This window comes from Plodia interpunctella, chromosome 27 (genome assembly GCF_027563975.2).
Source record: "Plodia interpunctella isolate USDA-ARS_2022_Savannah chromosome 27, ilPloInte3.2, whole genome shotgun sequence".
Taxonomy (NCBI): Eukaryota; Metazoa; Arthropoda; class Insecta; order Lepidoptera; family Pyralidae; genus Plodia; species Plodia interpunctella.
Genome location: NC_071320.1, coordinates 2408635 through 2425533, shown reverse-complemented (window position 1 = coordinate 2425533; position 16899 = coordinate 2408635). Strand labels below are relative to the sequence as shown.

General features: G+C 37.2%; 1 protein-coding gene across 15 annotated transcripts in view; it reads right to left on the bottom strand.

Annotated features, from left to right (window-relative positions):
* The window catches only part of tou (toutatis), a 76512-nt gene that overhangs the window by 5606 nt on the left and 54007 nt on the right, over positions 1-16899 (bottom strand). For 14 of the 15 annotated variants that reach the window (XM_053765169.2, XM_053765168.2, XM_053765172.2 and 11 more), the window contains 22 exons: positions 16279-16425; positions 15662-15802; positions 15339-15516; positions 15063-15196; positions 14004-14284; positions 12961-13094; positions 12375-12520; positions 11420-11593; positions 10270-11000; positions 9443-9601; positions 8854-8945; positions 8179-8308; positions 7417-7572; positions 6837-7018; positions 5620-5714; positions 5014-5147; positions 4238-4359; positions 3231-3372; positions 2379-2509; positions 1607-1734; positions 1002-1094; positions 379-478 (listed from right to left, as the gene is read on the bottom strand). In XM_053765169.2, coding sequence (XP_053621144.1) covers positions 379-478; positions 1002-1094; positions 1607-1734; positions 2379-2509; positions 3231-3372; positions 4238-4359; positions 5014-5147; positions 5620-5714; positions 6837-7018; positions 7417-7572; positions 8179-8308; positions 8854-8945; positions 9443-9601; positions 10270-11000; positions 11420-11593; positions 12375-12520; positions 12961-13094; positions 14004-14284; positions 15063-15196; positions 15339-15516; positions 15662-15802; positions 16279-16425 — 3730 coding nt within the window. The remainder of the gene's footprint in view (positions 1-378; positions 479-1001; positions 1095-1606; positions 1735-2378; positions 2510-3230; positions 3373-4237; positions 4360-5013; positions 5148-5619; positions 5715-6836; positions 7019-7416; positions 7573-8178; positions 8309-8853; positions 8946-9442; positions 9602-10269; positions 11001-11419; positions 11594-12374; positions 12521-12960; positions 13095-14003; positions 14285-15062; positions 15197-15338; positions 15517-15661; positions 15803-16278; positions 16426-16899) is intronic. The other variant, XM_053765173.2, reaches the window with a different exon arrangement.

Here is a 16899-nt window from a genome sequence, read left to right as displayed (position 1 = left end):
CGGTTCGGAGTGTGTTGTGCCCGTTTACGTGTTCGTTTCCGTCGGACCCGCGATACAAGCTTAGTGCTTAGTGTTGGCCGTTGAGTGTTGTCCATTTATTTATTTGTTTTATTCTGTGTAATTAGTCAAATCAGATCAATTAAAACACCGTAGCTCATCAACGGGTGAACCGATTTGGATGCGGTCTTCTTTTATTTGATAGCAAATTTTTATGTGGTGATTCGTAGATGTGTTTGATCAAAATCGGTTCCGCCGTTCAAAAGTTGTAGCGAAATGAATATTGAATATCGTGTTTTTTTTTAATTTGTCTAACAAATAAACTTGTGTACTTGAATGTAGGTAGTGAGAAGTGGTAAAGGACAGGTGGAGAATACTCACTTGCATGTCTGCATCTCTTTCTGCAACACTTTCTTCGCAGAATTCTTCTCTTTCTTCGCACGCGACAGCAGGGGTACGTTCTCCGTGTCTTGATCATCACCTAAACAACATTTTGATGTTTAACCTTTATTCAATTTAGGATGATATACATCACTTATTGACGTCAAAAAATACTTAAACTAAGTCTACTGCCGACTTCCAAAGCGCAGGTGAAGAAGAAGCGGTATGTGAATTAAAACGTGAGGATATTTTAGAAATTGTTAGATGGTATATGTTCAATTTCGTATATGGTTCAATGTTATGGCAGTCAGTGATGGGGTCAACACCGTCAGTCTAAAAAATTAAGCTATAAATTATTCATTAAGACGTTTTTAAATGGTTCCTTGTACGTTTCCAACCCCATTACGAATCGTTTTAAAAATCAATCCTATCCTACTAATATTATAAATGGAATAGTTTGTGAGGATGTATGTATGTCTGTTACTCTTTCATGCAAAATCTACTGGACGGATTGTAATTTGGTACACGGGTAGAATATAACCTGGAATACCATATAGGGTTTATCCCGAAATTCCCACTGGAGCGAATCCCAGGGGCGCAGCTAGTAGTGTATATATTCTCACCGTCCATGTGTTCGTGTTCGTGTTGTATTGCGCCGTTGCCGTAGAGCGCTCGACGTTTTTCTGGCGGCTCGTCGCTCGTAAATTCTGGAGGCGCTGTAATTTATTTGTTTTTACAAGCTTTTATTTAACTTGTAATATAACTATGTCCACATGTCTCGGGTGGAATCTTGCAATTCAATGTCAAGTAAAGAGAAAGTCAACCTCCAAATGACTATAATTGGACGAAAGTTTGTATGAAAATTGATTTTCGCGCTATCTTTCACTTTCGCTGAGAAATCCACACACGAGCGTAGCCGCGGCAGCAAAAGCTAGTCCATACTAATATTATAAAGAGAAAATATTAATGAGTAAACTCAAAAATTACTTTTTGATGAAATTTGGCACAGAATTCAATTCAAAATTCTTTATTCAATTTAGGATGATATACATCACTTATTGACGTCAAAAAATAACTTAAACTAAGTCTACTGACGGCTTCCAAAGCGCGGGTAAAGAAGAAGGCACAGAGATAGACGAAACCTTCAGGGGTGACATCGGCTAAATTTTTTAATATGGTATTGGCCAGTGTCCAGCTAGTGTGTAAATAAGAAAACAAGTGGACTCACCAACGTGATGGTCGATGCCGTTCTCAACGTCGTCCATCTTCTCCACATCATGTTTCTCGGGCGTGTGCAGCGCGCTGGCAGCACTCTCTTCAGCCGTGGTGGAGGTCGACGCGTGCGATGGCGCTGGACTGTTCATATACATCTTTTAAAACAACAGTAACCTCCGAGTACTGACACAGATATAGAAAACGTTTATTTGTGTTGCCACAGACACTAAAAACAATAACATAATAAACACTACTATACCGGATAGCAGACGTTATATAAACAAAAGCTGGAGACGAGTTAACGAGAAAAATATTGTATTTACGAATATGAGGCGTAGAGTACATACAAGATATTAAAATACATATTCCGGAATGCAACGAACGCAATAAAGGGTGTCTTTTTAATTTAATACAGCAAACGGAATGTGCTTACCGCTTGCGTTCTATACATATAATATGTAAGTGGGCTATGTTTGTTCGCGCAAAACGTAAAAAGTACCGGTTTGAATTCGATGTGGTTTTCACAGTTGTATAGCGGATGGTCTAACTTACAATCTGGTATAGGTTTCATCGCGATACGTTGCTTAGAACCCGAGATATTACAATAATATATTATGAGCGGATGCGCGAAAAAAATGCGGGCATTATGCTAGTAAATAAACAAAACAACCGCGCGCCTATAAAACAAACTTGACAATGAGATTTGCTGAACACACGAACGGGGAAAAAAGGGAATTTTTCCTCGCGTACCAAGTCGCGAGCTACATAGTGTCAGTGTAGTTTACCTGGGCACCATGCCCTGGTCGATGTCGACGCTGTTGTCCTTATGCTTGCTGTCTCGCTTCTTCGTGTTTCGCGGCTTCTTGGGCGGCGCGCGCGCAATGCACTGCGAACAGTACCATTTGCCGCGGGGGTTCTGCAATGTGTTGTAGATAGATTAGATATAAAAAAAAGTTTATTTAAATCAACCTAGATGTATATTATATATATAAAAAACTATAAGTTTATTAAATTGTGTTTTTTTTGCGTCGCAGATATGTATTAGACTGGGTAAAAAACAAAATGTATGATTGTATATAAATAATCAAACTCGATTAAATGTCACTTTAATTTTTTTATTTTTTGTTTTTTTTTTTTTATAGTTAAATATTCATTTATTAAAAAATACAAATAATAAAACAAAATAAAACATAAACAATTACAAAGTCAAAATTGATCACTTTTATTTCTACTTATTTTCGGTCTCATTAAAATACCTATATTTTGACTTCAAAATCCATAATAACACATCACAAGCTCGATATAAAATTTTGTTTTTCACATGAGAAAAAAGTTGACTGATTGGACTAATCCGTGACAACAGAAAGTCGCTAATTTTTATTATTTACTAGCTGCGCCTCGGGGCCTCGCTCCCGTGGGAATTCTGGCATAAAAGTATCCTGTGTTATTCCAGGTTATATTCTACCCGTGTACCAAATTTCTTAACAATCCGTCCAGCAGATTTGGCGTGAAAGAGTAACAAACATACACAGACACATACATCCTCACAATCTTTCGCGTTTATAATACTAGCAGGATTTAGCAATAGTTTTATTACTTATTTACTTTCTTTTACTAGTTGGAAAGTAAGCAATTACCTTTCCCAACGGAGGATAATGACAATCCTGGTGGTATGCTCTGTGACACAACGCACACGGTATGGTGCGTCCGGACGAGGCGCCGCCGCACACGATACACACGCGCTCGCCCCTGGCTTTGTTCACGCACTCCCAGCAGTACCTGCGTTCATATTTATGACGAAATAAATACATAAATTAAAATTAATGCAAGATGTAATTTTATGTAATTTTATTTATGACAATAATGTTGACAAATAAACATTTTTTCTTTCTTTCTTTATGTACAACGACGGATCAACGGTCAACCGTTGTTTCCAAATCGTTGTTTTGTTGTTTTATTTCAGAGTTCGATTTTTAACTCGTGATCCCACCAATAATGTCCCATCAGTCTAATAGTCCCACTGGCATTGGGTTCGTGGTTCCACCTTCAATTAAAAAATAAAAATACCAAGCTAGCTTAAGCATTCAGAATTTATACCCACATATAGGCACTTTTATACATCAAATCTGTTTCCCAAAGCTACTACAAACTACAAACATTTCGGAACCACTAACTACTTTTTATACTCTGCCCCAATAATTGAAAAAACAGATCTGACATATTTTTTCGAAATCGTATTTTGGACAATCGTCTGTCTTTGATGATTCCAAACTTGATTTCGAAAAAATGTCTAAATACCTACGTCTTTACGGCGATACTAATGACACATAAATAAAAAAACCGAATAAACTTAATACCTACAATGATTTTTAAACAAAGTCAGTTAGTAGTACCTTTGTATTTAGTTTTAAATTTGTAAGTTTTGCATATACACTGTTATTTGGTGTACCTACATATAGTATATCAAGAAAATTATTTTGACAAACTCCATTGCAATACCAAATAGTATGGCCAAGATTGAGGCCAAGATATGGCCAACACCCAGAGTTGCCAGCCGACAGGAGACAGCGGCCTCATTTAATTTCTTTACTTCCTTGACAGACTGTGAATAAATAAACTATAACATTAATGAAGGTTCCCTTACCAATCGCCTTCAGGAATCTTGTCCATGCGTGGTTTGAAGCAGTACAAATGGTATCCCTTATCACAGCCGTCGCATAGTAACAGTTGCTCTTCGTCGTCTCCACGCTGACAGAATTGACAGTTCTGTTGAACATATAAATATTTATATATACATAGGAGAAAATTTAGGTTCTTTTGTATACTTTTTTTTGTCAAATTAATATAAATAAACCAATTGAGGATTTTTTGTTATTTTTTTAAATAAAAATTATATAATTTGTATACTTAAATAAATATATATACCTACATAGGAGAAAATTGAGTTAATTTTTGTTTTTTATTTATTTATTTGAATGCGTTTGATCTCAATCTAGCGTGATGGGAAGCAGATGAGGTCTAGGGTGCTACATATATGATGAAAAAATGCGTATTCACTATTTCCTTGAAGGTTTCTAGAATATAGGATACGTGAAATATACTTGATTTTGTTTTGTGGGTTGATAGCACGCTCTCCATTTAAATTTGCATAACCGTGGAGGGTGAAACATGTAGGATTAAGTTTTTCTTTGAACATCGCATTGTAAAAAAATGTAAACTTATGTTTTTGCAAATAAATAATCTTTGTCTTTGCACTGTTTCTAAAGTGAGTTCGAGACTCGCCCAGGTCAATCTCAAAAAAAAAAAAAAACCATATTGAACCCGTGACTTCTGCATAGAATGGAAAATTGTAGAATTGGAAACCGAGATTCTCCACGAAATGACACGAGCATAACTGTGAAACATAAAGTAGTGACGTACCGCCTTCATGATGCTCTTGTCCCACGCGACATGTGTCTCCAGCGCCTGCAGCAACATGGCCAGCTGCGCTGACGTGTTGCAGCGCGACAGGGCTTCCCGCCAGGTCGCCAGGCCGCGGGCTATGCCTTTCGTTTCTGGTAATAAACGATTCATTTCAATATTCTTGTCTGTTTGTAATATCTTTATTGGTGTTAAAAGTACATATATAACAACAAGTTAAATACACAATGGCGGAATTATCCCATGAAGTTATCTTTTTCAGTCAACCAGCTATTGTTTGAGAGGATATATTTAATCAATATAAAGGTAGAAGCAATGGAATAATATATACTTCTTATTCTTATAGGTTTGAAGCAGTGGTCCAGTGGTTATGACCGTCCACCTGTGATCGAAAGGTTCGAGACCAACTCATTCCACATGAGTTTGTACACCAAGCCGACTCATGTAATTTTCCCAGACAGCCACTTGCTTCCGGTGACGGAAAACATTGTGAGGAAACCAGCATTATAGTTGATAATTTATCATCTAGTGTGTAATGAAGAAGGCAATGGCAAACCACTCCTATTATTGCCAGGATGACACTCATTCACAATTTTTATTATTTACCTTTAGGTTCAGTCTGTCCGTCTGTATTCTGAGGTGACTGTGCGGAGTTCCCGTGGTCTCCTTGCTGCAGCGAGTTCAGTGTGGCCTCCGCCGTACTGTAACAGACATTTATTATTGCTAGACTTTTTCGTTAAAAATAATAGACAAAATAAAATTTGTCAAAACTGTCATTTTTAATCCGTCTTTATGACGGACTAAAATAACACCCATTCTGAAAATTGTTAATGAGCTGGAAAAATCGAAGAATAAAAACAAAAATCGAGTCCGGAATTTTTGCATCTCATTAAATATTTTCGAAGATAGTCAAAAAGCATGCGCAACATTTACCATAACAAACCATTTAAACATAAACCGGCAAAATAAAAAACACTCAAAACAGTACTATAAAGTTTACAGTACTAAACAGTACTTTTTTTACTTTCCTAATCGTACCTTTGCACTAAATAACTCCTTTCGAAGGGCCTCTAACGCGACTAATTTTAAATTTCTCTCATCAGTGTGCTAAGTGCGACTTTGCTATTTACGTCTCACCGTCGAGTCGACTCGCAGTGAGACGCAGCTAACGCAACAACAACCATACCGCAATGTGAATCTCACTTCGAATCAATTCGATAGTGAGAAGTGAAATGTAAACCCGCACTTCGTCCTCAGAGCGTATGATATGAGACTGAGATAAACAGGCATTTTAAAGCTGTACACAATGTACTGTCACTAGATGGCGATATTCGAAAAAATCATATCAGGTGCATTTAGTTAGCTTTATTATGGTTTGACATAAGAAACAATAAAGATTAACTGCTAATTTTATAGTATAGACATTAATTCAGTATAACCCGACAAAAGAAAAGATACATCCGAAATAGTAGAAATTTGTTCACTAGCGAAAGTATACCTTTGCACCACAGGCGACTTAAGATATCTCCTCTCGATGTGGGCCTCCAGCGCCAGCCTCTACTCCGCTCTCACTCTCAGTAACTAGTTCTCTCTCTCTCTCATCTGAAGATATCATATTGAGGCGTGGGGTTCCCTCCCTAACCTGATGATATAACCTGGCAAAATAAAAAACACCTACACACCGAAGGTTCTATAACCCGACAAGATTAAAAACACCAACACACCAAAAACCGTATAACTCGACAAAATTAAAAACACCAAAAACCGTATAACCCGACAAAACAAAAGAGACACCCAAAACAGTATAAATTTGTTCACTTTACCTAGCATACCTTTGCACCAAAGGCGGTTTAAGATATCTCCTCTCGATGTGGGCCTCTAAAGCAGCCAGTTTCTGCTTCGCCCTTTGCACTATGGTGCGGCCGTCGTCTGACGCGTTGCGTTGTGGTCGCCACCCCTTCACTTGCATCCATGCGTCGAATACTCGTTCTTCTAATTGTTCCACCTAATCAATTAATCAATCAATAATTTATTTGCAAGAAATCATATGATTTGAGTAAGAAATTATATGGGACATTGCATGCCTTGAATGCGTAGATTGACATACTCTATCTTCGAAAATGATTGCTATCACACATTTTAATTATTTGTATAAAATTATATATTACTAGATATTTCCCGGAGCTTCGCTCCCGTGAGTATTTTGAGATAAAAATATATTGCTATATACCTATAGCAATCTTGAATAACGTAGTATCTTTCTAATGGTGAAAGAATTTTTGAAATCGGTTCGGTAGTTTCGGATATTACCCGCCTCAAACATACAAACTCACAAACGTGTAACGTATTAAGTATATTATATGTATATGGAAAATAAATAAATAAGTACACAAAATGACTTACAGTTTTCAATAGCTGCATATCGACCCGTTGCGCCGCACTGACAGAATAAGAATTGGGCGAGTCGGGCCGCGGGAAGCCGCCATTTTGAGCGATCACGCGGTCCAAGTGAGATATCGACAGTTCCGTGCTTGCCGTGTCGCCTTTGTCGATGTATAACTGTGAAATAAATATACACAGATATGATTTAAAGCGTGATAGAAATTATATTGCCATTCAACGTGGCAATGCTGTCAGCCACGCTACCTCAAGGTAACGAATTGCAGGGACCGGCATTTTTGAAAATATATTAATAATTATTTTTTTTTAATAATTTGTTTTTATTAGTTTTAATTTATTTTAGCTGTATATAGTAGCTTAGTTTAAACTAAATAAGTGTATATTTAGTTTAGTTAGTAACAAATACGTAATCCTAAAATTTGTACTAAAATAATTTTCATATTATTTCTCTGAGCACTAGCTGAAAAACAGCTGTTACTCATGCACAAATTTTTTAAAACAGGATTATCTTTCCGGGATGACAGGTACCTTATGTCCGTATCCGTACTTCAGACTATATGTGTGCAAAATTTAAAGAATATTGGTTGAGTAGACAGAGCGTGAAGAGGTATTAACAAACAAACTTACTTTCGCATTTATAATATTAGTTACGATTACGGTTTCACCCAAACAAAACCAGGACGGGCCGCTAGTTCATTTATAAGTATGAATTAACTTTGACAATAAAGTTTAATAAACAAATAAATAAATAAAATTAACACTCACTTTGTTGTTAACAGTAGGTAGGTGGTGCGCGAACGCAGCGTGTAGCTCTCTCTCGCGGACGCCGCGACAATGAAGTGACTCCATCAGCTGTTTCAGTTGTTCTGGCTGCGTGATCCTCCACCAGCCGTGTCTGGATAAGTTTATAATTAACATGTATTTATTAAATTATTATATTGAAGCGGTGGTGGTGTAATGGTTGAGACGCCTGTGGATCGAATGGTCCCAGTTTCGAATCCTACTCGTACCACATGAGTTTGTACACCAATCTGACTCATTGTATAATTTTCATCGACCGCCACTTGCTTCCGGTGAAGGAAAACATCGTAAGCAAACCTGCACACTGGTCGATTATTAATTTATGTCGATTGTTACATTTTACGACCTCGGTGGCGCAGTGGTAAAGTTTTTGCTACTGAACCGAGAGGTCCCGTGTTCGATCCCCGGTCGGGTCATGATGGAAAATTATCTTTTTCTGATTGGCCCGGGTCTTGGATGTTTATCTATATATGTATTTGTCACAAAATATAGTATCCTTGAGTTAGTATCCTATAACACAAGTCTCGAACTTACTTTGGGGCTAGCTCAATATGTGTGATTCATCCTAATATATATTTATTTATTCGTCCCCTTGGCGTCGCAGCCGCGAATGACACCGAGAGATGAGGGAGTTCTCACCTATGTTCTCTGTCCACATGGCTCCCCTCTACTTTCCTCGGTAGGCCTTCCAATTTGCACTTCTCCAATTGTTGCAATTCTTCCGGTGACATCTGTATTTATTAAAAATATTATATATATATTTATTCAAAATATATTTTTTTTATGAAGTTTTGAAGAAGTTTTTCGCTCCCGTGGGAATTTCGGAATAAAAAGTACCCTATGTGTTATTCCAGGTTATATTTTACCCGTGTACCAAATTTCATAACAATCCGTCCAGTAGATTTCGGGTGCAAGAGTAACAAAATACTAACAAATTTGCGCATTTATAATTTTAGTAGGATATGATGTTAATAAATATTTGACTGCAGTTCTAAGTGTGTTGCTCGTCAAGAGAAGTCGTGGAATCGTTTCTAGTGGGGGGTGGAGAGTGTCCTTACTATACCTAGTACTCTTTATTACTGACAAAAGGTAGGTTAATATCTAATTCCAGCTTTCACAACTCTTTTGGAAAAGCAGACTACATTGCGCACAGACAAACTACTCGTAAATAGTTTAAGATCGTATTTAGATGTAATTGTTTCATATAATTAATAAATAAAAAAATTACCTGTATAGGCGGAGGGCTATCACACGTGACGTAAGTCGATAACGCGTTGAAATTGAGAAGTCCCAAACTGGTGAGACTGGCCGCCTTCGCTTTTTGCGCGGCCGTGTCGTGCTTCAGCGCGTCGGCTTGGAGTTCTTTCTCTAAATCGTTGTCTTGCTCCTGATGTCGTCAATCATAATGATAAAGTGAATTTGGAGTATTAATTTATTTTTTGTTTATTTTATTTTGTAACACAGTAGCAGCTAAGTAAGCTGACGCGTGTGTAGTTTTAAGAACAGATTAGATAAAAATCTTTCAGTAATCTGTTCTTATAACTGTTGAATGAAGGTGCAGTGACGACATTCTCATTGAGTGACAATAGTCCCAATAGTACAGTCTGTCAAAAAAGTGAAGAAAATACACCAGGGCGCTGTCTCCTGTCGGCTGGCAACACTGGGTGTTTATCAACCAATCTTGACCATCTTATTTGGTATTGCAATGCCAAAAAATGTAATTCGTTAAAAACCTGTTTTCTTCATTTTCTTTACAGACTAAACAACCCGAATTATTTATTAGCTAAGGACTTATAAAATACTTATATATACTTAAAAAACCAGCCATCTTTGTCGCATAGTATGTTCAGGGCCAATTTTAATGCTGTATATATATTTGTAGGTTATGACTAGATGGACGACGGATGAATGATGGACTTTGGTCCGTATATGTGTAAAGATATTGATGTTTAAAATGTATACATATTTCAATAATAAGCATATCAACATTGTATACCTTTTTTAATCCCTAGACAAATAGAGTATAGTTCTGTAATGTAGTAACTAACTACGAACCTGTTCTTTGATCTCCTCTGCAACATAATCATCCTGATTCTCATCCCTGTTCAAACTCGCGTCCATCATGTCCTGGTCCAACCCGGACATGGTCAAGCTGGAGTCGTGATACACACTATTCGCCGGCACTTGAACGCTAGTCACCATACTATTCAACGTGAACAGACTCGGGTCGTTCAACAAGTGTAGATTATTCGACACATCCCACTTATGACCTTGACATATAACAATTTCCGAACATGTGTGCTCATTATCACAATATTCGACTCTTTCGATTTTCTCGTTGATGTTACTCAAAAATGAGCTTTCGTGTCTTAGAACAGAGAACCATTTGCCTTCACTCATTTTGTTGTACAAATAATTGTGCGCTTCGTCTATCTCCATTGCTTCTTTTTTCACTTCTTTTGTTTCTTTCTCTTCTTTGATCTCCGCTTCAGCTTTTTTAGCGGCGTCCAGTTGAGAGGAGACGGCTTCGGCGAGTTTTCTCAGTTCTTCTAGATTGTTGACTAATTGGTCTTTTTCTTCGTCTTTTTCTTCAGTTTTGACTACGTTTTCTACTTTGACAATTTCTTGTGGCTTGTCGACGGGTTCTGCTTGCGTGGCGTACATTGGCTTGTGTGTGGGTTTCTGGACTAAAAATGCGGTGGGGATAGAGTCTTCTATGTCGAGCATGTCTTGCTCCTCATTGTTCTTCTGTTGGATGTACTTCTCTTCCATCTTTATTGACGACCCTGAGAGGAAGAAGATTAGATTTTTATGAGCTTATTGGTAAGGAAGTGATAACCAAAGTGCATTAATATTAGCAACAAGTAACACTCGATCAAAATATATTGATGTTAGATTTTATTATGTTAAAGATGCAGTAACAATATTTTTTTCAATATTTAAATGGGTACATTTCAATTTAGGAAATTTCTGCTGACTTGTTAACAAAATGTCTTCTATCAACCAAGCATTAATCACCCATATGCCGGGGATTAATGCTGATTAGATTGTTTTATAGAAACTCACATTTATTTTGTTAAGTAGGGATATTAGTATGTTGGTTCTATAAGTACTGGCAACTATGTGTTACTTGTTTTTGGTAATAAAAGTAAAAAATAAATGATAGTTTTGTTTCGAAATGCTAACGTGTTTTAATATCCCTTACCTTCAACCTTGCAGTTCCCGTGGTTCGGCTCATATTTGATGATCTGCGTGTGATCACTAAGATTCAGTTCAGACTTTATACTTTTTAACTCCATCTCACTCTTCAACGCTTCTTCCTTCTGCGCTTCAGAGTCCAGCTCTTTCTGTTCCGATTCGTCTTCTCTTTCTCGAGCAGCTGGGAAGAAAAGGAGATTTGCATGAGAGAACCAGCGGGTGAGAAATAAACAATTTTAATAAGCAAACCTAAACCTATGTCTGACAAAAATAAATGAATTATGAATAATCAACATAATTTGTTATTTAGGGTTCTGTACCTGAAAAAGGAAAATAAGAACCGTTTCGCTGTTAAGTTTCTTTTTATTTCTGTTATGTTGTGTGCAATCAAGTTATTTCTAACAAACAGACAGATCTCTTATAAAATCACTCGTGTGTCTGTCTGACCTTTAAATTCAAATCATATATACAGAAATTAGATCTTCACAGGCACTTTTCACAACAAATTTTATATTATATAATTCAAAAGGTTGGAAGAAATTTCTTACAGCGATAAGTCCGCCTTTTGCACAATATATCTTAATCATGTTGTCATGCTATGTGTGATAGATAATACATTTTTTACTTATGTATACTATGTAACTAATTTGTGCCATAAAGTATTAATGTATTGTATATAGAAATTTCTCAAAAAGCTACAAACTACTGGCATTTCGGAGCGACCACTGCAGAGAAGCAATGCCGAAAGAAACTTATTATAGTGTTGGTGCCTATCATGTCAGAAAGGCTTCCTATTATTATTTCTTACATATTTTTTTTATAGTAAACAATGGAATATGAGTGAATTTGAATATTTATATGAATGCTCAACAGCGGGCAGAAAAAGAAGAATGAAAATTCTATAATAATTTCCAACGTTTGTACAGCCAAAATTATAATTTGTTTTTTTTTTTCATACTAACCTTTTTTACTGCAAGCGTTGTCCAGTTTGTTCAAAGCTTGATTCTCTAGTGTCTCGTGATAGGCCATGATCTCCGGCTGCGCGGACTCCATGGCTTCCACGAAAATGCCGCCTGCCGTGCCCAGCGACCAGTAGCGGCGCCAGTATCTGTACGAGATAAATTATGTTCATATTATACTGCGCATAATCCAAAAAAATGGTTGAGTTAAGTCGAAGACTTCTTATCTATGTTAGAAGAAATCGCACTATAATTTATTATGCAAACTAAATGTTAATTATTAATATAAAATATATTTTTTAAAATACGAAATACAATAAGTTTGAGTAAAATTTTTTTACGCGTTCGTATAATTAAGAAAATAAATTAACACTATACGTATAAGTTAACCACAACGCTATACATGTAGGGTACTCATATAGCACGAATAAGATTCCAACCTGGGACCTTTCGGTTCACGGACGTCTTAACAATTAGACCACCAACACTTAGTTTAACAGTGGCTTAACAGACCTTCATCAAGATGAATGAATGAAAAAAGAAAAGAGACATTTGTAAATGTCTCTTTTCTTTTTTGATGTAAACATACCTGTCTTGTCCGTAACAAGTGGCCCTCAGAGCGTGAGATCCAGCGGTCAGTTGCTGCAACTGTTGCTCGGACTGTCGCAGCAACTTGTCCAGCTTGCGGCCCAACTCCTCGGACGATAAGTTCTTGTCTTCGTCCTGGGGAAATAAAGTTCTTTTTTTAAACTATTTACTGATACACCGCCATCTAGTGGTAGGTAGTCACATACGCACTAGTAAATTATACTTTGTAAAATATAACTTGATTGTGACGACATATGTCAAATAGAATCTCTCTCTGTCGCTCTCATTTCAAATGTATCGGTTCATCCTGCTGTCCTATGACTCATGTTATATTTTGTGCAAGTTTCCTTACAAAGTTTTCCTATACTTGAAGCAAGTGTTGGTCTAACACGTGATATATTCGCATACATACTCGACCAGATAATAGTTTTAATTACATTTTTGACGTCAATAAGTGATGTACATACACCGAAAATGGATAAAGATTTTTGAAATTTCGATAGACTCATGTGATTGTAGGATTCGAACCATTCAAACACATTAAAACGTCCTTAACTACCGGACAAACAACGCTTAAAATATCGTCTAAATGTAACTATTTCAAATTCCATCTAATACTATTATTATAAAGAGGTGTTTGTGAGTTTGTATGTTTGAGGCGGGTAATCTCCGAAACTACCGAACCGATTTCAAAAATACTTTCACCATTAGAAAGGTACATTATCCAAGATTGCTATAGGCTATATCTCAAAATTCCCGCGGAAGCGAAGCCCCGGGCAACATCTAGTATTTTATATTTCTATCGCCTAAAGACAGGAAAGACGTGAAAACGTAACACCCATTTCAACAAACGTGTAAAAATTAAATAGATTTGTTATACATGTCACACAATATGCTCTTAAAAATATTGATGAGATGAAAAAAAAATCTGGAATCCGGCGGGAAATGAACCCTCGCCCCTGTCTATCCGGTTCCCGCTCGATTTCAGATTTTTTTCTGCTCATCATTATTTTCAATCATGTAAAAACAGCAAATAAAAACTACCTCCTCCGGTTGCGTTCCTTCACTCTCCAAATCACTTAGAATAGCATCACAGTCACCCATAACACTATCCTTATCCAGCTTATTATCCGCCGGGGAACATTCGTCCTTATTGTTGTTGAGCATCTTGCTTGAACTCTTCATGTTGGACAGGTCCTTCAAGGGCGATAATTCCTTGTCGCTCCCTTCGGCTTCCTTGTATGGAGACGGTGGTTTCTCTTCGCTTTCCGTTTGCGGTGATGGGGTGCTTTTTTTGGGTGTTTCCTTGTCTTGAGTTGGCATTTCTGAAATAATAACAATTTTAGTTGCTAAGACTGTCTACCGTAGATCAATACATCGTTTAATTGCAATGAATCAGTTCTACATACAGTGTAAACAAATGAGTTATAAGTTAACGTTTTGGAACTGTATGTCGTAATAGCCAAACGGCTGAATCGATTTTGATCTAGTCTTTTTTTATATGAAAGAGAGTTTAATCGAGAGTGTTTTTAGCTATGTTTGGAAGCACTTTTCTAGCAGAGATGTTGTTCAGGTACTTCGGAGGAAGTTTCTTAAATCATTTAGCTTTATTTGTGGAATAGAATAGCAATTGAATAATCTGGTCACCTCGACCACCACCGATGGTAAGTGATCACCGCTGCTCAGGAACAACTTCATCACAAGAACATTGCCGGCCTTGCCTCTAGTTTTTAAAATACTTTTATAGTATAATGTTGGTAGTGATCTTAATTACTTTTTCATGACGGTAAGGGAGCGAAATAAGCATAGAACTGCGCCAGCTGCTTCACCCGCGCAGATGGAAAAGGCCAATCAAGGGAAAAGGCTATAAATTGGCGAATCCTTAAGGAATCAAGACGTATACATTAATTTTGTTGTTTTTTTTTTTCAATTAATTATACCTAATCTAATTTGTATAAAAATTAATAAAATACTTCGTGTAAATTTGCATGCAATTTTTATGGCTAGACAAGCTTGTTCTTAAATGCAATGTACCAGCCATGTATATCAAATTGTACCCTATATTTTTTTTATATGATTTTTGATTTTGATATGTTATCTTACCCTCATCATGCTGCGGCGACCCTCTCAGATTGGCCGCACTTTCCTCCACCAACCGCTGCATTCTTTCCAGCGCTAACGCTTGCTGCTTCTCAGTTTGTTCCGCTCGCAGTTTCCGTTGGTGCAACACACGGACTCTGTTACAAGAGTAAGACTATCTTTATTGACCATAAAATATGTGGCCTGTCCAAATCAAAAGGGCTGGGCTGGGGCATTTAGGTCTTTATTGCCGTTGTTCCAATACAAAACAAAGACAATACTGGCGTAAGTGCTACTCACTTTCTAATCTTCATGTCCATGAGGTATCGCTCCTTCTTCATCTGGTTCAGATGTTCGAGAGACCCGTCTATCTGCCTCAGAACAGATTTGTTCTGAAGCAGTTCGTCGCAGAGGAAGGCTAAGATCTTGGCTTTGGTGGTCGCGTTCAGGGCCAGGAATGGTTTGTCACGGAGAGCGTCTGAAAGTGAAAATTATTTTTATAGAAAATTAAAAGATAAAAGTAAAGACTTTTTTTTTATTTGTAATTTAAATAAAAATTATGGTAACTTTATCCGAATCTCTTTAAAGCTAAGACATATAAACTCATTCATTCATAAACTCACCGCTAAGCTTGTAGACGTGGTTATTCCGCAAATGTTCGTAGTACGCCGCATTTTTCGTGCTGGCGTACGTGGCCTGCATCTCCGCGTCAGTCTGGTGATGGTCCGCCACCCTGCGCTCGCGCTCCCGCTCCGCTGTTAGACCTGGGAATAAAGTCGAAGTATTACTATATCTCATCTCTGCATGTTCCATTATAATAAGAATATTATAAACTAGCTGCGCCCCGGGGCTTTGCTCCCGTGGAAATTTCGGGATAAATATTTCCCCATGTGTTATTCCAGGTTATATTCAACCCGTACAAATTTCATAACAATCCACCCAGTAGATTTCGCGTGAAAGAGACATATATACATATATCCCCACAAACTTTCACATTTTACTTCCAACTAATATTATAAATGCGAAAGTTTGTGAGGATGTATGTGTGTGTGTGTATGTATGATGAAATCTATTAGACGGATAGTTATGAAATTTGGTACACGAGTAGAATATAACCTGAATTAACACATGGGGTACTTTTTATCCCGAAATTCCCACGGGAGCGAAGTTCAGGAACGCAGCTAGTTATTTATGACTGCCTAAAATAAGCTTCTATACTATAAAATAGAGTCATTCTTACCAGTCAAAGCTTTCACTTGCCCCGTAGCGTTAGCATACAAGTATATACGTAACACTTCGCTCAGATTGGCCGGGGTTATGTCCCCCATGCGGATAGCGTGCCCCAATAGAGTCGTGTGGCGGCCGGGGTGGGGTATTCCTGGGTCCTCTGTGTGAATAAAGTTTGTATAGGTTTAATTATTTATTTTAAAACTTTATTGTGCTAAATTACAAAAAGAAGTAATGTACAAAAGATGGACTTAACGCCATATGGCATTATCTATCAGTCAGCCATTAGACCAGAGATAGCAAGATTTATTCCCAAAAAAAAAAAGACAAAAGATTTTACAATTCGCCTCGTTCGCAATTTTGTTTGTAACATATTTATTGTACAAAGAAGACTCGTTAAAAGTACTGACATAATAAGAAGATCGATGTACAATAGCGGACTTATCCCATGAAGGGTTCCAGTTAAGAAAAGTTATTCCGTTAGTTGAATAACAGCAAAAAAGGTTTCATTATTAAATAGTGTTTGTTTGTTCTTTTACTTCAAAATGGAGCATTGAGTTGAGGTGATTTTAGGTGCGCAGATAGTTGGAAACACAGTTGGAAAGTTGGATATTCAGAGACAGGCTAGATATAC